Raw genomic sequence first — 22,864 nt, forward strand, 5'->3', positions numbered from 1 at the left:
CTAAATGATATAATATAGCTTTTAAAACCACTATTGCTTTTAAAATCCCATTAAAAGGTCCAAGACAAGCAATAGATTTTAAGTGTTTATCTCCTAGATTTCCCTATCTTTTGTATAAATGTGGCCTTAAGGGCCAATAGGTAGAACAAAATTTTTGAAGAAATATCCGTTTTTTTTAAAGTATTGGAATGTGAAAAAAGAGCAAGATCTTTTCCAAAGTTCTAGCTTTGCTCATGAGAAAGCTGCAGTTTACTCCAAGCCAGTGTACAATGGTGAGAAGTAATGCAAAAATATTTTTTTCCTGTGCCCATACATCAACAGGTATAGGCATCCCAAAAGATGATTTATCATATCCTACTGTTTTCTTACAAAACTGTATAAGGGGTTAATAAAGTCTTATTTTGAACGAATTTGTAGAAATGTTTCCTTCTCATTCTTTCATTTCTCATGTGGACGTATTTGTAATATTTCAAAGATAATAATAATTTAAACAATACAGTTAAAAGACGAAGATTTAAGCATTTCGTATTGACTCATCAGTATCTACATTACAATAACATTACAATAAATCAGCCTCAAATATAAGATCTAGCATGAGCATTAATTAAGCCTATGACATGTGCAGTAAAGCAACCAATGGCAAGCCTTACGCCCACGGGAGGCACGTGACCTATGATGTCCCTTCCAACTCTGTTAATCTGTTAATATATTAAGTGCTATAGAAAACACGGCTATTCTTGAAAGGGTAGTGATTGATATTATATGTTTATATCTTTTTCATAAAAGATAAGAGATAACACATATTGATAGAAGTGATGTAAAAATTATACACTTACACAAGTGTCATTAATTACATCAATTGTCTGCTGCTTTTGCAAACAAAGGACTTCATTATTTGGGGTGAAGTCCAAAGTAAAACTGTCTGTTGCATTCAAAGTCAACTGAAAGTAGGTCCATAGAACTGAGGCTCTAATCCCATTATAGTTGGATAAATTATCTACTTGTAAATTTCATTGCAATGTTTAAATAAAAGAATGCTGAAAAATAAGACTAAGAACAATGCTGAGCTTTTTAAAATTTTATTACTTTATATCATGTCTGCTTAGCACTAAGATAAATAAATTTTATTTGTTTACAAACAGAAAACTCCATGGTACCAGAAATTAAAAATTAAGTGTTACAGTATTTGCTGTAGTGGTTAAGTTACTGTGTTCAAGGAGTAGTTGCTTTAGAAAACAATAATTGGAGACATACACTGTTCATAACTAGTTAAGCGAGATGTTCCATTTATTCAGTGTACTGCAGAATATAAATACCTTCAATGCATTACCAATATATGCCAATCATAATATTCTAATATTTTTGTGCTTCCTGAATTATTTCTCAACGGCTGTTGAATGCTGCAAGTGTAACTGCTCATATCTACTCTCAACAGTCTTATCACTTGGTGAATTATCAGAGAGGCAAAGGGAAAATCCTATTCACATCAAACTTATATTTGGAAAAAACAAATCCATATTTTTTGTTTACAACAGATATATTAAGAACTGCTCAGTTTGCATTTGGAAATTTAAGGAACTAAGATCTGTAACTTAAGTAATCGGCATCAAACCATTCTTTTACAATAAACATTCTATTCATAGAAAAGTGAAACCTGTATGTGGTCATCAACACTACTACACATCAAATGCAGACATACATAAAAGTTGGAAAGGGGAGAAGAAAAGCATTTCAGAGAAAAAAAACACGATGAAGGATTAGGATATTAACTACATACTGGACTAAATTGGCAACTGAAATTTAACATCTACTTGGGCTTGTTTTGCTAGGGTCACTATTTCAGAAAGCTTCACAACCTGGAAGACAAAACAGAAATTACTATGAGATAATCTCTTCAGAAAAAGTTGAGGCAATATATACTTTTTCCTACATGCAATATTAGTGAACCTTTATTAGTTGTAAGCCCACTTTTCAGTCAAGCTCAAGTTATTGCCAAGCTGAAAGATAGCCTTAAATCCCCCCTTTTAGGTAGGTATCTAAATTGATTAAGTAAAGTAACTGCATCAAAGAGATTGGCAAATTTGGACAGGTTAGGCCAATATGATGGCACCTTTGATCAGTGGCTTTCTTGTGGTTTTCTGAAATGTGTATATAGTCATGGGATCTGTATCTAAGTTCAAGTTATATTTCTTATAATCAGAGATGCCACTTTCAACATCAGAGATCCATCTATTCTTCCTCTCTGTCCATATCATTTCTTCATCTTATCATTTCAGTCTTATCAAAACTGATTTTACTCTTCAGATATTTTCAGTTCCACATAAATCATCTTGAAAGTTATAATTCTGTGGTTGGCTTTCTGATCTACACCCACACACACAAAAAGAACCATTAAAGATTTTGATGTTTAATCTGTAACTTGTGACAGGTCATCAGGGCACTGAAACCCAAGAGTGATGCTCCAGCACAGAGAATTAATATAGTGAACTTTATACAACTGAGAAGTAGTAAATTAAGTATACAAATTAAGTAGTAAATATATACAAACTAAGCTTGAATACATTTATACAAATTCTACAACAGTCTGAATTTCTTAAGCATATGAAATATTGTCCTTATACATGCCCCTATTAACAAACTACAGTGGGACAAAAAAGTATTTAGTCAGCCACCAATTGTGCAAGTTCTCCCACTTAAAAAGATGAGAGAGGCCTGTAATTGTCATCATAGGTAGACCTCAACTATGAGAGACAAAATGAGAAAACAAATCCAGATAATCACATTGTCTGATTTGGAAAGAATTTATTTGCAAATTATGGTGGAAAATAAGTATTTGGTCACCTACAAACAAGCAAGATTTCTGGCTCTCACAGACCTGTAACTTCTTCTTTAAGAGGCTCCTCTGTCCTCCACTCATTACCTGTCATTACCTGTCCTCCACTCATTACCCTGCCACGTGGCAGCAACCCTGCCCGAGCTCCTCAACGTTATCGCCACGGTGGCGGTTGATACCCCCAGACTTATGGTCATGGGGGATTTCAACCTGCCATCTGTGGGTGAGACGTCGGAGGTGGCTCAGGAATTCATGGCTTCCATGACAGCTATGGACCTGACCCAGTTAATTCATGGCCCTACCCACACAGGGGGAAACACGCTGGACCTGATTTTTGTCTCTGGAGAGTGGTTGAGTGATCTTGAGATAGGGGATATAGTCACCAAGCCCTTGTCATCACTCTCTCCTTCGCCTTGACCTTCGAACTGCTATACCCCGTCGCAGGGAGGCGGAGCCAGTAAGATGGTTCCGCCCCAGGCACCTGATGGAACCTGATAGGTTCCAGATGGAGCTTGGGCCATTTCCTGAGGCTCTGGCACACGCCTCGACTAGGGACCTAGTTGCCGCCTGGGATAGGGCGGCTGCTGGAGCTCTGGATTGGGTCGTGCCTTTGCGGCCTCTGACCTGGCGCCGATCTCACCTAGCTCCTTGGTTCACCGAGGAGCTGAGGGAGATGAAGCGCTGGAAAAGACGCCTAGAGAGTAGTTGGAGGGCCAGTCTTTCTGAATCTGACCGGACACTGGTAAGATCTCATATTAAGAATTACCTAGTGGCAATAAAAGCAGCAAAATGTACATATTTTGCTGCTCTTATTGCGTCATCAGATAATCGCCCGGCCGCTCTGTTTAGGGTGACCCGCTCCCTGCTCCACCAGGAAGTGCGGGAGGACCCCTTGGAGGGTAGAGCCGAGGATTTTGTTCAATATGTGTATGACAAAATCACTCAGATTCGGGAAGATCTGGACTCCGACTGGGTAGTTCCAGGGGGGTTGACTGAGGCAGGTCTTGAGAATGTTATCTGGGATGAGTTTGATCCTGTGACCCCTGACGATGTGGACAGGATTCTGGGTGGACTGAACGCAACCACATGTTTATTGGACCCGTGTCCCTCCTGGTTAGTGCTGGCTTCCTGGGAGGTGACGCGAGGCTGGCTCCAGGGGATTATAAATGCTTCGTTGGGTGAGGGTGACTTCCCCGCCACCTTGAAAGAGGCGGTGGTGAGGCCTCTCCTCAAGAAGCCTTCCCTGGACCCGGCAGTGTTGGCTAATTATCGTCCGGTCTCCAACCTTCGTTTTGTTGTGAAGGTGGTTGAGAGTGTGATTGCACGACAGCTCCCCCAGTACCTGGATGAAACGACGTATCTGGATCCGTTCCAGTTGGGCTTCAGGCCTGGGTACAGCACGGAAACGGCATTGGTCACGTTGGTTGATGATCTCTGGAGGGCTCAGGACAGGGGTTGCTCCTCTGTCCTGGTCCTATTAGACTTCTCAGCGGCTTTTGATACCATCGACCATGGTATCATGCTGCACCGGTTGGAAGAGTTAGGGGTGGGGGGCACTGTATTACGGTGGTTCTCCTCCTTTCTCTCCGACCGGTTGCAGTCTGTGTTGGCAGGGGGGCAGAGGTCGACCCTGAGGCCCCTCATATGTGGGGTGCCACAAGGGTTGATCCTCTCGCCCCTTTTGTTCAACATTTATGTAAAGCCGCTGGGCGAGATCATTTGTGGTTTCGGGGTGAAGTACCACCAGTACGCTGATGACACCCAGCTGTACATCTCCACCCCGGACCACCCCAACGATGCCCTTGAAGTGATGTCCCGGTGTCTGGAGGCCGTGTGGATCTGGATGGAGAGGAACAGGCTCAGGCTCATCCCATCCAAGGCCGAGTTGCTGTGGTTTCCGACGTCCCGATATAGTCAGTTGACGCCATCGCTGACTATTGGGGGCGAATCACTGGCCCCCATGGAGAGGGCTCGCAACTTGGATGTCTTCCTGGATTCACGGCTGTCTTTAGAAGAGCACTTGACGGCCGTGACCGGGAGGATTTTTCATCAGGTTCGCCTGATTCGCCAGTTGCGTCCCTTTCTGGATCGGGACTCCCTACACACAGTCACTCATGCCCTCGTCACTTCCCGCCTGGACTACTGCAACGCTCTCTACATGGGGCTCCCCGTGAGGAGCACCCGGAGGCTCCAACTGGTGCAGAGTGCGGCCGCGCAGGCGGTTATGGGAGCAACATGGTGCTCCCGTGTGACACCTCTCCTGCGCGAGCTGCACTGGCTCCCGGTGGTCTTCTGGGTGCGCTTCAAGGTTTTGGTCACCACCTTTAGAGCGCTCCATGGCTTAGGACCTGGTTATTTACCGGACCGCCTACTACCACAAGCAGCCTCCCACCGGCCAGTACGCTCTCATAGAGAGGGGCTCCTCCGGGTGCTGTCAGCTAAACAATGTCGACTGGCGGTCCCCAGGGGGAGGGCCTTCTCTGTGGGGGCACCCACTATCTGGAACGAGCTCCCCCCAGAGATACGGAGGATCCCGGATCTGCGCACTTTCCGCCATGCTCTTAAGACTCTCCTATTCCAGCAAGCCGGCCTGGCCTAATTTTCTCCCCTGTTTTAAAATTCTTTTAAATCGAAATTTTAATCTGTTTTAAATTATTGGGATTTTTTAATTGTCTCGGGCTAAATTATTTAATCTGGTTTTAATTATGTCTTTTAACTTTTGTATCTATGTATTTTATTTTGTGCCTGTTCACCGCCCTGAGTCCTTCGGGAATAGGGCGGTATACAAATCTAATAAAACAAACAAACAAACAAAACCTGTATTAATGGCACCTGTTTGAACTTGTTATCAGTATAAAAGACACCTGTCCACAACCTCAAACAGTCACACTCCAAACTCCACTATGGTGAAGACCAAAGAGCTGTTGAAGGACACCAGAAACAAAATTGTAGACCTGCACCAGGCTGGGAAGACTGAATCTGCAATAGGCAAGCAGCTTGGTGTGAAGAAATCAACTGTGGGAGCAATAATTAGAAAGTGGAAGACATACAAGACCACTGATAATCTCCCTCGATCTGGGGCTTCACGCAAGATCTCACCCCGTGGGGTCAAAATGATCACAAGAACGGTGAGCAAAAATCCCAGAACCACACGGGGGGACCTAATGAATGACCTGCAGAGAGCTGGGACCAATGTAACAAAGGCTACCATCAGTAACACACTACGCCGCCAGGGACTCAGATCCTGCAGTGCCAGACGTGTCTCCCTGCTTAAGCCAGTACATGTCTGGGCCCATCTGAAGTTTGCTAGAGAGCATTTGGATGATCCAGAAGAGGATTGGGAGAATGTCATATGGTCAGATGAAACCAAAGTAGAACTGCTTGGTAGAAACACAACTCGTCGTGTTTGGAGGAGAGAGAATGCTGAGTTCCATCCAAAGAACACCATACCTACTGTGAAGCATGGGGATGGCAACATCATGCTTTGGGGCTGTTTCTCTGCAAAGAGACCAGGACGACTGATCCGTGTACAGGAAAGAATGAATGGGGCCATGTATATCGTGAGATTTTGAGTGCAAACCTCCTTCCATCAGCAAGGGCATTGAAGATGAAACGTGGCTGGGTCTTTCAGCATGACAATGATCCCAAATACACTGCCCAGGCAACGAAGGAGTGGCTTCGTAAGAAGCATTTCAAGGTCCTGGAGTGGCCTAGCCAGTCTCCAGATCTCAACCCCATAGAAAACCTTTGGAGGGAGTTGAAAGTCCGTGTTGCCCAGCGACAGCCCCAAAACATCACTGCTCTAGAGGAGATCTGCATGGAGGAATGGGCCAACATACCAGCAACAGTGTGTGCCAACCTTGTGAAGACTTACAGAAAACATTTGACCTCTGTCATTGCCAACAAAGGATATATAACAAAGTATTGAGATGAACTTTTGATATTGACCAAATACTTATTTTCCACCAGAATTTGCAAATAAATTCTTTCCAAATCAGACAATGTGATTGTCTGGATTTGTTTTCTCATTTTGTCTCTCATAGTTGAGGTCTACCTATGATGACAATTACAGGCCTCTCTCATCTTTTTAAGTGGGAGAACTTGCACAATTGGTGGCTGACTAAATACTTTTTTGCCCCACTGTATGTAACAACTGTTGAGAGTACCTGTGTGGTTAAGAACCAGTGGCAAAAGTATATAGAAACGTTTTCACTCACCATTTTAGCAGCTTCATCCAAGTCATCACAAGCAAGTATTTTCAGACCACTGTCTGTTATTAAAGCTTTGGCATCATCAACTCGTGTACCTGCACAATTATATGGTTGTTTCAGGATTACAATATTACTTCTCTCAATTTCAATAATGTACAACATTCAGCTGCCACACCATTCCTTCCTTCCCACTGATTTTTCCCATAATTTATAGGCCTCTAAGGCTCTAGGAGTTGACTTTAATGTCAAACCTCTGTCAAGAATGCATTTCTGAATTAAACTGCTTTATTATCATTCCAGCCTAGTTTTTAGGTACAGGCCAATAACCAACAATTTGATTGAAGACAAAGCTTCTACCTGTTTATAAGTAGAAACAGGCTTAAACATGAACGGTGGAAAATTCCCAACAGAGCAGAATTTTCAATTGTTCTCAGTTCAATACTAGAACTAAGTGTGCCCATCCCCCCCCCGACATATATTACATTTAAGTTATCTAAGGAAAAACTGCTTGTAAGTATAACCAGATCTCACTTGGTAACTGCTTTTTACAAAGCAAGGATATTGGGAGTGGGGAGGTAACAGAGTGCAATACTGCATGTGGTAGAGAGCTAAGGCAATTGCTCCAGGTCCATATAGCTTTTTAACATATGAATATTATTATTTAAATAGGTATTAAGATTTTTTTTTAACTATCAATGGATGGATGAAAAAAGCAAAGAGGTCACTCACTAATACAGTTTTGGATTCAGCTATATTTGGAATGCTTACCTTGTAACCGTACAACAATAGGTATTTTTAGATCCAAATCTTTTACTGCCATAATTATGCCTTGGGCAATCACATCACATCGCATAATGCCACCAAAAATATTTACTAGAATAGCCTGAACCTATGTAAATAAGTAATACATGTCATCATAAGTTGAAGAACTATTAAAAGTAGATATTCTTTAAGCTTTTCCAATGTATATGAAAACAATTTGTTTTAATCAATTTTTGAAACATAAGCAACTAAACAACTCTGTAGAATATTCATACGTCAATCCTTCACCCTTGTAGGAATGGGTTGATTTCTACATAATGGAATACACTTAAAAGATTCAAGTTGTTCCTTTTAAAAGTTATTATTTATTTGGATTCTTTCTCCTTAAAACAAGATGGCTATCCAGACTCAAGGAAATTGGGGAGGTGGTCTTTTGCAAGTCTTTTATTCTGACAGAGAGTAAATGTTATAATTACACATGAAATGCGTATCCATATTCACATTTAGACAGGCATGCTTACTTAAACAAAAAACAAAAAACAAAAAAAAACCCAAAGACCTAGCAAGCAATTATCAATCCAGGAAAGCTCAAGTAGGACCCAGACTAGCTCCATACACGGTACTTCTTGCAAAAAGAAGTTGGTACTTTATTATTGCTTCTTCACTGCTCTTAGAACTGGAAGTTTGTAAATATTAGTGACACATTTTCAATTTAAATAGCGAGCTCTGGCATATGCAGCAAATCAATAGTATAGGTAGATTATCTAGATCAGGGGTGTGAAACTCAATGCCTGGAGACCAGATCTGACCTGCGAGGTGCTTAGATCTGGCCCGCGGGGCCACCCTAGAAACAGCAAAGGCCTGGCCCGTGGTGCTTCTGACAGTGAAAATGGAGCTTGAGAGGGCTTCTGAGCTCTGTTTTCACTGGCAGAGGGTTACAGGAGGATGTCACAGCCAAAAATGGAGCTCGCAAGGGCTGCAGGTGGCCCTCCCAAGCACCACTTATGCTGGCAGAGGGTTACAGGAAACTGTCACAACCAAAAACGGAGCTCAAGAGCCTGTTTTTGCTGTTTTTGCTGATGTCACATGAGTGACATCAAGCTGGCCACGCCCACCCTAGCCACCCTCAAACACAACCTTGATGCAACCCTTAATGAAATCGAGTTTGACACCACCGATCTAGATTATAGTTCTAGTAGAACTAGAAAAGGAAGAAAATAATGTTTGGTGCCAATAGTTAAACCAAAGATATGAATCTTCTTAGGAAAAATCTGCAGATATTCAAACTTAAAATTAAAAATAAACTAAGCATCAAATAGGCTGAGACTGGAGATAAGGTGATATTGGGAATTTAAAAGCATTTTAAAAGTTGGCTTGCCAAAAATAGGTAATACTGACAAAAGCTTGTTGAAAGAAGTTTTAAATTTTAATGAAATGCAACAAGGAGTGAAACATCAATTTTTGTCTAGAAAAATAGCAAGAAAGAAGGGGGATAGAGTGTCAACAGAAAATTATTAGTACATTGCTGGTTTCTAAGACATAATTATATGTCAATAATCTATATTTCCTAAACTTATTTTGGAAATACAATTTGTTAGCAAAATACATGTCTATATTTGGCAATATGGTTGCCAAATTGGTTATACAGAGGAAACTGTATAACATTTAGCAACCTTAATATGATGCCACTGCAATCTTTTCAAATAAAATGACCCACAGTATTCCCTACTAAAAGTTTAAATGGGTCCCATTGTGCTATTATTGTTATTGTTCTTTGTTTTTACTTATTCTTGGTCTCTTGGCTTCTAATCTTGTGTTTGCTGCTCAGAATCATGATTATGACTTGTGGTTACAATATGTAAATTGATATAACAAATAAATAGACAGTGTCCAATGCTCAAATATTTAATGTATTGGATAATTACCCTATGGCAACTAGTGTTAGCAATAGTGGATTTCTAAAAACCATAAATTGAGTGAATAGTAAATGCCTGGAGGGATAAAGTGGTCTATCCTCCAAAATATAATAAAAAATAAAGTGTATAGTTTAATAAAGAAGCAAAGCAGGTGGCAGAATATAAAGGAAAAACTACTGAAACAATATTTACAGCCTATATTTCTACAGAAATATTTCTATTTTACATAATTGTGTGTATAAACTGCCACATCTTTCTGAGTAGAAAAACAGATATATTGAGAGATTGTTTAAAAGATTGAAAATCAGAATCCAGGAGGGCTGAGTAAAAGTGAGTTGCTTATTGACTGCAATGTCAAAAAGCTCTTTGAGAAGCCCTCTCAAACTATGATGCGTTAAAGTGGGGCTATGGTAGAAAGAAACATTTCAGTCAGTTAGGCAGTAGACTCTTAGGTAAAGCAACAGACCATGCTATTCAAAAGGGTTCTTTTTTGCAGACAGAGATTCATAGGGCTAATCACAACATATTATATGTATCTGGGTGAGTTTATAGCCATGATGGCGAATCTATGGCACACATGCCACAGGTGGCATGCAGCGCCCTCTCTGTGGGCACGTGAGCTGTCACTCCAGTTCAGCTCTGCCATGCATGCGTGTGCCTCCTGCAGGCCAGCTGGTCATCAGGTCTCTGCCGTGCATGAACGAGGCGCATGCAGGGGGCTGCACACACATGCGCGTGAGGCGTGTGTGGCAACTGGCTCATATTTATGACAGTTGCAGTGTCCCAGGGTCAGGTGATCCCCTTTTGCAACCTTCTGATAAGCAAAGTCAATAGGGAAGTAAGATTCACTTTAACAAACGGGTTACTAAATTATCAACTGCAGTGATTCACTTAACAACTGAGGCAAGAAAGGTTGTAAAATGAGGCAAAACTCGTTTAGCAACAGATATTTTGGCTTCAATTGTGGTCATATGTGTACTGACTACCTGAACTGTCTTCACTGGAAAAGCTGGGATACATTCAGAGATGTATCTGCCTGTAAAACAGCTCATGTTGAACTGTATAGCAGTGTCAAACATTAGCACAGGAAATATTTTATGAATGTAATTAAAAAATGTTTTATATGTTTAATAAAGTTTGCCAAATTTCAATTCCATGGGTGTTATGCGTCCCAGAGTTTGGACAAATTCTGCAAGTTAGCCTATTTGAATAGCTTGGTTTGAAAATATTTGCCCTATGATCATCATTTTATAGAATGGAAAAGAATATAAGAGTTGGAAGTGACCTTGGGGGTCTTCTAGTCCAAGCCCCTGGTCAAACAGGAGACTCTCTACCATTCCAGACAAGTGGCTGTCCAGTCTCCTTTTTAAAAGCTTCCATGGATGGAGCACTCACAACTTCTGAAGGCAAGCTCTTCCATTCTTCTCACTGTTAAACTTTGCCCAGGGAAAGGTTATGGAATCGAGAGTTTTAGTAGTATAAAGATCTGTGATAGCGAACCTATGGCACGCGTTCCAGAGGTGGCACGCGTAGCCATATTGGTGGACATGTGAGCTCAACTCTGGCGCACAGAAGTAGGGAAACAGGCTGTTTCCTGCCTCCAGAGAGCCTCAGGGGGTGGTAGGGAAGGCCCATTTTTCTCTCTCCCCAGGCTCCACAGACTTTCTAGGAGTCTGGAGAGGGCAAAAATGGCCTTCTCCACCCCCTCAGGAGGCACTCCGGAGGCCGGAAATGGCCCGTTTGCCAACTGTCAGCCTCCACTTTTATATTGCTTGCTTGCTACGGCTGCCATTGAAACGGGGGGAGGGGGGAGTTGTCTGGATAGTTGGGAGGGGGGAAGTGAGCTGGTGGAGTAAATTGGAGAAAGTTTTCCTCAACGTTTCTCTGCAGCTGGGAAGTGCGCTGATAACCAGTCAAGGTCAACTGTCCTGGCATTCCAGAAGGATGGAGCCATCGGAAGTTGCACCCCACATGATCCCTGAGGGAGATATGGATTGGATAATCCTGACTGGACCATTGGGGGGTGGGTTTTAAGGATGGTTTCTAAATAATAATAATAATAATAATAATAATAATAATAATAATAATAATAATAATAATAATAATAATAATAATAATAATAATAATTTTATTTCTATACCGCCCTTCTCCCGAAGGACTCAGGGCGGTGTACAGCCTATTTAAAAACACAAAACAAAACAACGATTAAAATTTAAAATCATTAAATAGATTAGGCTCCAATTAAAATCCCAGAAATTTAAAATACCCCAATTTAAAATTATGATGTTGATAGCCCGGCCTGGCGGAACAACAGGGTCTTCAGTGCGCAGCGAAACACCCGGAGGTCGGAGATCTTACGTATTTCCGGGGGCAGTTCATTCCACAGGGCTGGGGCTCCCACAGAGAAGGCCCTCCCCCTGGGTGTCGCCAGCCGACATAACTTGGCCGATGGCACCCTGAGGAGACCCTCACTGTGGGAGCAGACTGGTCGGTGGGAGGCTGTTGGTGGCAGAAGTCGGTCTCGAAGGTACCCGGGTCCTATGCCATGGAGCACTTTAAAGGTGGTAACCAACACCTTGAATCGCACCCGGAAGACCACTGGGAGCCAGTGCAGCTCGTGCAGGAGGGGTGTCACGTGGGCGCAATGGGTTGCGCCCATAACCACCCGCGTGGCCGCATTCTGGACCAGTTGGAGCCTCCGAGTGGTCTTCAAGGGGAGCCCCATGTAGAGAGCATTACAATAGTCCAACCGGGAGGTAACAAGGGCGTGAGTGACCGTGCGCAGGGTGTCCCGGTCCAGAAAGGGCTGCAACTGGCGAATCAGGTGAACCTGAGAAAAGGCCCCCCTGGCCACAGCCGTCATATGCTCTTCTAAAGACAGCCGTGCGTCCAGGAGGACACCCAGATTGCGAGCCCTCTCTGTGGGGGGCAAAGATTCACCCCCAATAGTCAGCGATGGCACCTGCTGACTATATCGGGGCGCTGGAAGCCACAGCCACTCGGTCTTGGAGGGGTTGAGTCTGAGCCTGTTCCTCCCCATCCAGACCCGCACGGCCTCCAGGCAGCGGGACATCACATCAAGGGCATCGTTGGGGTGGTCTGGGGTGGAGATGTACAGCTGAGTATCATCAGCGTACAGATGGCACTTCACCCCAAAACCACAGATGATCTCACCCAGTGGCTTCACATAAATGTTGAACAGGAGGGGCGAGAGGACCGACCCTTGCGGCACTCCCCATGCGAGACGAGATATGTGATTTTTGTGCCTATTGCCTCAGACCTTTCTTTTCTTTGGTTGCATTCAGTTCATACTCAGTAAAACTATCTTTCTCTATGAAAATGGAATCGGGTTTTTCTTTCTTGAGTACTGAAAGGAGGCATACCTGACAGGTGGGACCAGAAGGCCTGTTTTTTGCTGTCCCAGGCTCCAGAGCCGTTCTAGGAGGCTGGGGAGGGTGAAAACGAAAGGCTCTGCAGCCCGGGGACAGCAAAAAATGGGCCTTCCGCTCCCACTGGAAGTTGGCAAACGGGCCGTTTCTGGCATCCAGGGGTGTGTGGGGAACCTACCCAGACTCCTAGAAAGGCTCTGGAACCTGGGGACAGCAAAAAACGGGCCTACTGGGCCATTGCGTGCCAGGAGCGGGTGGAATGGGGGGGGTTCGTGCGCGCATGCGCAGGGCACATAGAATTATGGGTGTGGGCCGCGCACGTGTGACAGCCCCCCGCTCCGGGCATGCGATGGCAAAAAGGTTAGCCTATATCACTGATATAGATGATATGGAAGTATGGGCATCTACTATATTTAGATTTAGAAAGGTTTAGCAGGTAGCAGAGGCTACAACAAATTAATGAAAGCTAAGTAGAACTAGCTTTAGTCAGTTATTGAGTGGGAAGCTGCTAGGGAGCCAGATGTATATATTTTACCATTACACTATACAAATTTATAGATAAAAGAAATTTACTTGCATTTAGCTAAAGGCCTTGGCAAAACAAGGACACAAACAACTTCAAAACTGGCTTCCTCACAGAGTGCACAAGTGAAAATAGTGAATGTCTTACAAATATTCAGATTAAGATTTTAACAATTAACAAACAGTAATACAATTTTTCTACACAAGATTATGAGCCTGTGCACATTTTTTAGTAGACAGCATACTGAAAGCTTTTTGAGACTTGTTTCTGAATATGAGAATAGTATATGAGATTATGGTATCTATAAACACTCAATAAGTATTCTGACAGAAAAAAGTCCTTATTTATGATACACTAGCATTTGGGTCCTTCAGCTCAGAAAGAGCTTTAAAGAACTACAATGTAATAAATCAAAGATTCTGTTCATACCTTTTTATCTGAAGTTATAAGCTTAAAGGCCTCAGTTACTTGTTGCACTGTAGCACCACCTCCGACATCAAGAAAATTCGCTGGAGTGCCTCCATGAAGTTTAATTATATCCATTGTAGCCATTGCCAGACCAGCTCCATTCACTAGAGTGAACGTGGGGTGGGCAGAGAGAAAGACAAAGGATGAGGATAAAAAAGAATCACTACGATCCAGAGCACCCATGTTTTGAGCTTCCTACATTGGATGAGCAAAACATACCCAGGCATCCAATGCTTCCATCTAATCCTATGTAATTGAGATCTGCCTTTGCTGCATCCCTGTCTCTCTCATCTTCCTGGGTCCAGTCCTGCAGGTCGAAGATTTTCTGCTGACGATAAGCCGAATTGCTATCAAAATTTATCTTTGCGTCCATACACATCACTTGGAAGACAAATAAATTGTGTTTAGACCCCTTAGCACTAAAACTTAAACTTCTCTCCTAGAAAAATATGTTCTGGAAGTTAGGTGTGATGTCACACTACTCTTTCCCCCCTCACTAAATGCAGTTCTGCAAAATGACAGATAACTGCATTCTTTGTGATCTAAGATAAGTCAGTGTAACATGTCTGCCTTCTATATCGCAGGTACTTGTTCTGAATTTTTGTTTACTTTTAACCTTTTATTTAAAAAGTACTGGGCAAGGTTGTGTCAAGATTCCAGCCACCCTTGTCGTTCTCCATCCCATAATACTCTGATACCTAAGTAGGCTAACTTCTAAATGACTGAATTCAAAGAACCATTGAATTAGAAGGGCATCAACTACAGTAGAAGAACCCTAAAGATAGCTGTCAATGCTTGAATTCAAATATGTAGATCTAGAATCCATCCCTTTTGGAGGCAGTCTGTTTCCTCAACAAACAGCCTGTATCATCAGATTATTCTCCTAAAGTTTCGTTCAGTGATAAGAGTGGGGAACCAGGGCACCTCTAGAGGACATTAAACTCATTATCATTTTAATAAACATGGAATAAGGCGAGGGATTATTGTGAGTCAGCAACCTTTGCCGTTCAGATGCTTACCAATTATAAGAGGAGTTTTACCTAAATCCTTCCCTTTTGAGGGAGATTTACTAAACCCACTGGCTCTAGTCCCACTATTTGGAGCCAAGAAATTGGTTCCTTCATCTGTGGCAGCTTTCAGTATTTGAAGATGGCTGTCATGTCACCTCATCATTGACCTTTCTCCAGACTAAACGTCCCAACTCCTTCAACCTTTCCTCATAGTATTTGGTTTCCAAGCACATCATCAACTTCATCACCCTTCTCTGGATACATTCCAGAGAATTTGTCAACATCCTTCTTAAACTGCAGTGCTTACAACTGAACACAGAATTCCAGGTGAGCTCTGACCAAAGTAGAAAAAAGTGATAAAGTGACCATTATTCCTTGTGAATTGGACACTATGCGCCTTGCCAGTTTAACTGCTGTATAATGCTAATAGGAAACTGATCTGTATTTAGATTTGGCTTACAACTCTAGAATCATTCTGCATTTTATGCATGCACCCATCCTTATTGTGCTGCATCTTCTCTGTTTCTTTATCCAAAACTGATATAAAGTTTAGTAAACACTATGTTGCATCTCATTTGTCACTTCTTCAAAATAGATCAGAGTCACTGAGGAGCATTCAGTGCAAATACAATCAAACAATTACGACAGATAAATATCTCCATAAAATAGTACAACCTTCTCTATATTTTACTAATTTGTTAAAAAGAGTATAATAACAACCTTGCCAAAATCAAAATATATTACATCATAAGACTCCTATGATGTACAAAAAAAGGAGGCATAATTTGCTTTTAAAAATTCTATGCTTATGATGAACATTTTTAAAAACATGGCATAGTTTTCTGAAGAAACCATAGATTGAGGCATATATAATGCTAAGCCATCCTTACATTTAACCACAGATGCAATAAATTGGTCCCAACACATTCTAGAATACTAATGATATATAGCATTTTACAAGAGTACCATTGTGAAGACTGAGTAGCAATATGGACATAAAGATTGCCCTTCCATCATACCATGATATCCCAAGTAAGTTTTATTGTTCATAATTTCCTTTTTAGTGAAAAGAATAGAACTTGGATACTGAAATTTAAGATTTTTATATGTCACCATACTAAAGAAGTCCATGAGAAAGTACTTTACCAATCCCAGTTGAATCTTCAACCATTGGATTTATTTCTACCATAGTGGCATCAAATTTAATGAAAAGGTTGTATATCTTAATCATATTTTCAGCTGCTTCATCTACCAAATTAGCAGGAAATCCCATTTTCTGGGCTAGCTAAAAAGAAAATAAAAGAGGAAGACAGTAAGAAACCAAATACTGTATTATTTTATATTACAAATAAATATGCATAGCATATATCTGGGACACTCAACAATAAGTGTCATCTGCTCTCCTCACAGATGAACCATATTGCCAAAATTCCTGTTACATTTCAAAAATTTTGGAAAAACCCTGATGAAAGCAATACATTCACATGTAAAGCATGAAGCCCTTCCTTCTGTAAATTTGTGTGGTGATCCTCAGTGAACATCCAGTCATTCCTCTTGGGGAAAACAAAACAGAAATCCACTTGTAGTATAGCTTTGATTAAGCATTGTATAACTAACAAACCAAACAAAGATAAACTAACATTTTTATTTTTGTTCCTAATTCAATTCTTATTTTTAAATTTTAATTTTTATGAATTTTTAAAAAGTTCCAGAATGCATGTATACCTTCCATTAAAACTATATTGAGAGCCTGTGAATTATGAAACTAATGAAACTGCTAATTAATGTAGACAACATTAAGATAGATGGACCGAAGACCTAGTTCTTATTGAACATACAAAAATGATGATGGCACTAAAATCATTTAATATATTCTTGAAATTCCCATACTGCATCTCTGTCAAAGAACAGGATGTTATGCAACAAAGCCCACATGCAAAACAAAATATGCCATACATTGTATCAACATATTCTGTTTAAGGACAAATTACAAAGTTCTATATTGCAGCTTCCTTCTCATAGAACATTTCCCTGGGCATCTATCCAATATATTTTTATCAGTTCAATAGGTCGCACCACTTATGTTATACACGTGCTGTCACTGAGCAAAAAGGGCCAGTTCATTACCCTGATGGCTTGTTCTTTTTTAATGCCTTCTACAATGTCAATTGGTTCCTTCGCGATTGCATCAGGATTTTCGGCAGCCACATCTTCAATATTGACACCACCCTGAGAACTGCCAATGAGAACAGGCCCCTGAAAAGAGGAAGTGTGTTAGCAAATTAGTACTATATTAGTACTGTTTAAAACCAGAAACCACATTCATACTCTTGTTTAGCCTCTTTAAGGCTTTAAGGTTTTTTAATAGGCTTCCAGACAATAGAGCTATATATTAATGGTAACTAATGAGGGTGAATGCTTGTGACTGAGTGGAAGACAAATCAATAAAAGTTTATTAATATAAATGTGATAGCCACATAATTTAAAATTCTGATAACTATTCCAGCCTTCTTTGTTACATCAAAAACCCTGTAGTAGAAATCCTGTAGGAAAATATGCATCATTTATGGATTTTTTATATAAGCTGACTGTCAAAGACAGTAAGAGTCTGGTATCAACTTGTAGTACAGTACATACAGGTAAGGATTCCAAGCAGCTTTAACAGTTTTCATTTTATGCAAAAAGGTTTTAATCCAGAGGACAAATACTGTCTATTCACATATTTCCAAATATCCAACTAGCCCTCAAATTCTTTACAAGCCATGACCCAAAAGTGGCAAGCAAGCTATCATTTTATATTTTTATTATATTTAATTCTATAACATTTATTTATTTATTTATTTAATTTTTATTTTAGGAAATTTATATTGCTGCCTATTCTCACATGGCGACTCAACGCGGCTCACAGGAATATAAAAACCTCATATATAAAACAATGAAACTAATAAAAGATAATGATCACATAATAAATAAAATAATAACTCCCCATCCCCTACCCTGGCAACAACAAATCACATGAGCCATTTTACGGGCTGCATCCTGCTCTCCATTTCCCAGGCCCGCTGGAGAACCAGGTTTTCAGAGCCTTCTGGAAGAGTGTTAGAGTGGGGCCATTCTACTCTCTGGGGGAATGATGTTCCAAAGAGAGGGAGCCACCATGGAGAAGGCCCGTCTTCTGGGTCCCAACAGGTGTATCTCCCTAGGGCAGGGTTGTCAAACTTGATTTCACTGAGGGCCATATCAAGGTTGTGTTTGACCTCCAAGGTGGGCATGTCCAGCTCAACATCACTCATATTGGGTGTGCCTGTGGTGGCCCAAGCGTTCTGCCAGCGAAAATGGGCTCCCAAGTTCCATTTTTGGCTGTGGCGGCCTTCTGCAACCCTCTGCCAGCGAAAACGGAGTTCATGAGGGCTGCCCGTGGCCCTCTCGAGCTCCGTTTTTGGCTGTGACAGCCTCCTGCAGCCCTCTGCCAGGGAAAACAGAGCTCGGGAAGGCCGCATGCAGCCCTCCTGAGCTCTGTTTTCACTGGCAGAGGCACCATGGCCAGTCCTTTGCTGTTTCCAAGGCAGCTCTGTGGGCCAGATCTAAGAACCCTGCGGGCCACAACATTCCTTGCCTCCCCACTCTGGTGGATCAGGTAGATGTGACTGGCAAGAGATGGTCCCTCAGATAACCTGGACCAAGCCATGAAAGGCTTTAAAGGTGACAACCAGCACCTTGAATTGCACTTGGAAGCAAATCAGCAACCAATGCAACTCAAGCAGGAGAGGTGATACATGTGCACACCAAGGTTTGCACAAAACCATGTGGGCCGCTGCATTTTGCACCAACTGAAGCTTCTGGATGCTCTTTAAGGGCAGCCCCATGTAGAGCAGGGCTACTTAATATAAAAGTATACTAAAGAAAACTGTAAATTATATGACTGACTATGGAACAAGATTTTTATGTAGTAAAATATTTTCACACGGTAACTGTCTGTACTAGGCAGATGCACTTGCCTGAAATGACCGTTCCATGGTTATGGCAAAATAGTATTCTCTCCTGGGATATCTGCGTTCACAAATAAATACTTGATTGCATATCCTTCCCTTTTCTCCTGTTTGTTTGGTAAACAACTTTTTTCCAATCATTTTTGAGGATATCTCTTTTGCTTCTTCTGGACTAAAAAAAATCAAGTATTAAAGATAGAGGAAAGTAGAAATAATGTATTTTTTAAAATTGCATTCAATTACGAAAAGATGGCAAACGAGGCTGCTGGGACTAGATATAAACTTTAATTACTAGGTTCAGAGAATCTCTTAAAACCAGTTACTTAGAATTGCAAGTGGAAAGATTTGTTTAGGTTCCCTCTGTAAATCCTATAGGCATTATCTGTCCACTTGGATTCCAAATGTAGAACTACATAGATCATATCCAGCATTGCTCTTCTTACAGTCAATTTTTCAAATAACAAACATGATTAGAATTCTGATATTGAAATAATTCAAGAAAATGTCTGAATGTTGTAGATTTCTAAAATCTAAAATAGAGTTCATCTATTGATTTAACTTACGAAAAAACTATTTTCACTCCTCCTTTAAGGCCACCTTCAAATGTTCCTTTTCCCCTGCCACCTGCTAAAACTTGTGCCTTTACAACAAGATCCTTTGCACCTAGAATAAAAAGGGAAAAGGCAAGAACTATCTTAATTTAAATATTAAAAATTGCATGACATCTTTTAATCTATAGCAATTGTACATCTAGTTTTGAAAATCAGTGACAAAATAATGCATTCTAAGACAGAAACTATTCTTTGCATAATGAAGAAAAAAATGAAATCAACTTTTTATTATTGAAAAATATCCTTGGTGTCAAGCTAGAAAAATATACAGCTCAAGAAAGATTCCAATAAGATTATGAACTTGTTCCTCAAGATGTAACTTTGCTGTTTGCTTTTTAACTAAAACAGGTCAGAAGTGCACTAGCTGTTAGTGAAAGGAGATTACTATCACAAATGCTTCTGTAAACAGTCAGCTGAGACCAAATATTTCACTTTTAGATAAGCTTAAAACAGCAGCATGGGGTTGTAGGATGTTTGAGCATTAAAATGCTCAAAATATTTTAGCACTTGTGGAACAAAAAAAAGTGTTAACAAAAAGTTTGCTGCCTTTCCTTTTGACATCATTCCCAATTAAAAAGTAATTAGGTTTCACATTTGTATTAGTATGCTTAACCATGAAATATAGCAAAATAAAATCCCTATCGCTTGAATGACTCAAACATAACTTTTAGTCAATCTCTTTCTACCCAACTCACTTCACAGGATTGATGCTGTGGGGAAAAACAGCAGGAAGGAATATTGGGTATGCCTTGAGTTATATATACAAATATAGGATAAAAATTTAATAATAAACAGCCACTATCAACACTTAAATTGTAAAGAACCTCAATCATAAAGATTGTTATGCAGAGACAGCTTCTATCATAAAGCTGTACTACTTTTTAATGGAGTTTTTTTAATTAGGTGATTTTTAATATTAATATTTTTTAATTTTTAGATGTTTTAATAGTTTTAATTAGGTTAATATAAATTTTTTAGTAGCATTTATCTGTTAATACCAATTAATTCCAACCTGAAGACCTGTATTCCTTTTATAGTAGCTTCTTCCCAACATCTACTAGAATAGCTAAGCTATTCTAAGTTAACTTAGAATAGCTAAATTCATAATTCAAGGTCGACTCAGCCTTCCATCCTTTCTAAGGTGGGTAAAATGAGGACCCGGTTTGTGGGGGCAATAAGCTGACTTTGTATAAAAATATACAAAAGTATGAAGGCTATTGCTTAACGCATTGTAAGCTGCCCTGAGTCTCCGGAGAAGGGAGGCATATAAAAATAAATAAATAAAATAAATAAATAAATATGGATAGACTCTGGAATGGGAGTTAAAATAAAGACATATGTTTAAAATGGCCTAAATCTCATGATTTTGGTATTTTTATTTGAAGAATGAAAACAGGATACTGCATGAACTTATAAATGTTATTATATATATTTCCTTTAGTCATTTACCTATTTTTTTTGCAATATTGTAAGCTTCCTCTGGTGTCTGTGCAACCAATCCATATGGAACAGAAATGCCAGCATCTTTCAGTAATTCCATACTCAGGTACTCGTGCAGTGATAAGTTCCTTCGTTGCTGAACTTGAAATACACGTCTATTAAATAAAACTGGATTTCCACCTATAACCTGTGGAAATTAGAACACACCTTTCAACTGAACAAAAATGTTAATTAATCCTTTAGTATTATTCTTTCAAATAAGTGATTAAATGCTTTTAAGAAAGGGTCAGGTCATGTGTTGGACTTTAATCTTTTGGTCTTTGAAATTTGGAGATTTTTTTTTTCTGTTTCAATTTTCACAATGCTGTCAGGTTCCGGCAATTCACGGGAAGAAAGCAAAGGATCCCACAGTCCTGGTTTGCAATAGGTTTATCTTCGCCAAGAATAACTCCGGCACTTAACTGACGATCACTGTGTGAAAACAAAGTCAGGGCTAACCGCCCAGTGCCAGCCCACACCATTTAAGCCTCTCCCCAGCCCTGCCCAACCACCCACATGCGCACTCCACCCATCACGTGAAAACCATCAGGCTCCAAACAGCTAGGCACACCCAGCATGCAGGCACCCGCCCCGCTTCTCAGCTGTGTGGCTGCTTCACAGCTGTTCAGCCGTGAATTCAGCAGCACCAACTGGCTTGGCCTATCTTCGCCCATCCGACTGGCGGCAATCAGGTCTGGGCTATCAACGCCCATCCGGCTGATATTCTGCCATGGTGCTTTGGTGGGTGTGGTGCGGCCGTGCAGCATTCAGTTCCCCACTGGAATGGCAGTTCCGGCCTCTCCTTTCCCCGCCAGGCACACCAGGGCTGACAAATGCCTTTTACCACTTCCTATAGTTCTTTAGTTTCTTTGTACATAAACTATGTATATTGAATCTAATGGATTGCAGATACATATAAACTATCAATATATGAATTGAGGAGACTTTTGAGAAAGGCTGAAAGAGGAAATATAATAAATTTGCTTGTATTTTATGATTTTTGTAGATGAAAAATGTGTATGCCTTTTTTTTCTTTTCCATATATTTCAGTGCAGTTTTGTTAAGAATCTCTGTATGGACATTTGTATGTATATATACGATAACACACATACACATAGTTATTCTAATTAGTTTGATGTAATGAATAACATGTCATGTTTATTGAAAAGGTAGTTACAATACATTTCCACAAGACAAAACATTTCCCTTTCCAGATGTTCCTTGAGAAATGTCTCAATCATCTGATTAAAACATCCTAAAAGCTTTAAAATGAAGCTTCTGGGTGAGGTTTCTATGATGAACTGGGCACTCTGAAGTAGCGGAGATGGTGTAGCAACTGTGAATGTTGCCCAGTGTTGATTTCTGGTGGGCAAAAGTCTTTCCGCATAATGGAAAAAATGGGAAATTGCCCACTTGTGTCCTAGAAAGCTGCTCCTCTTGAGCAGACTGTAGGATGAAAGTCTTGTGATCTTCTTTTGAGTAGAGCAGCTGGGGGTCAAAGGAAAAAGAGCTTGCTTGAACTCTCAATGTGCAGTTAAAAGACAGTAAGTTCAACTAGCACTTACAAAAGAAATATCCTTTTGCAATAGATATTGCCACAGCATTTTAAATTGGCTTTACATTGTATCTCACTGGATTGGAATCAGGTTTACCTTAGCTGCTTACCAGAGTGC

General features: G+C 40.6%; 1 protein-coding gene across 1 annotated transcript in view; it reads right to left on the bottom strand.

Annotated features, from left to right (window-relative positions):
* Positions 1-1,063: 1,063 nt before the first annotated feature.
* The window catches only part of SUCLA2 (succinate-CoA ligase ADP-forming subunit beta), a 31,386-nt gene continuing 9,585 nt past the window's right edge, over positions 1,064-22,864 (bottom strand). The window contains exons 2-11 of the mRNA XM_087886162.1: positions 21,162-21,339; positions 19,665-19,764; positions 19,111-19,273; positions 17,240-17,368; positions 16,259-16,397; positions 14,322-14,483; positions 14,064-14,206; positions 7,813-7,933; positions 7,051-7,139; positions 1,064-1,856 (exon numbers count right to left, since the gene is read on the bottom strand). Of these exons, the coding sequence (XP_087742288.1) occupies positions 1,782-1,856; positions 7,051-7,139; positions 7,813-7,933; positions 14,064-14,206; positions 14,322-14,483; positions 16,259-16,397; positions 17,240-17,368; positions 19,111-19,273; positions 19,665-19,764; positions 21,162-21,339 (1,299 nt within the window). The 3' untranslated portion in view covers positions 1,064-1,781. The remainder of the gene's footprint in view (positions 1,857-7,050; positions 7,140-7,812; positions 7,934-14,063; positions 14,207-14,321; positions 14,484-16,258; positions 16,398-17,239; positions 17,369-19,110; positions 19,274-19,664; positions 19,765-21,161; positions 21,340-22,864) is intronic.

This window comes from Pantherophis guttatus, chromosome 1 (assembly GCF_059756535.1).
Source record: "Pantherophis guttatus breed Tessera chromosome 1, ASM5975653v1, whole genome shotgun sequence".
Lineage (NCBI taxonomy): Eukaryota > Metazoa > Chordata > Lepidosauria > Squamata > Colubridae > Pantherophis > Pantherophis guttatus.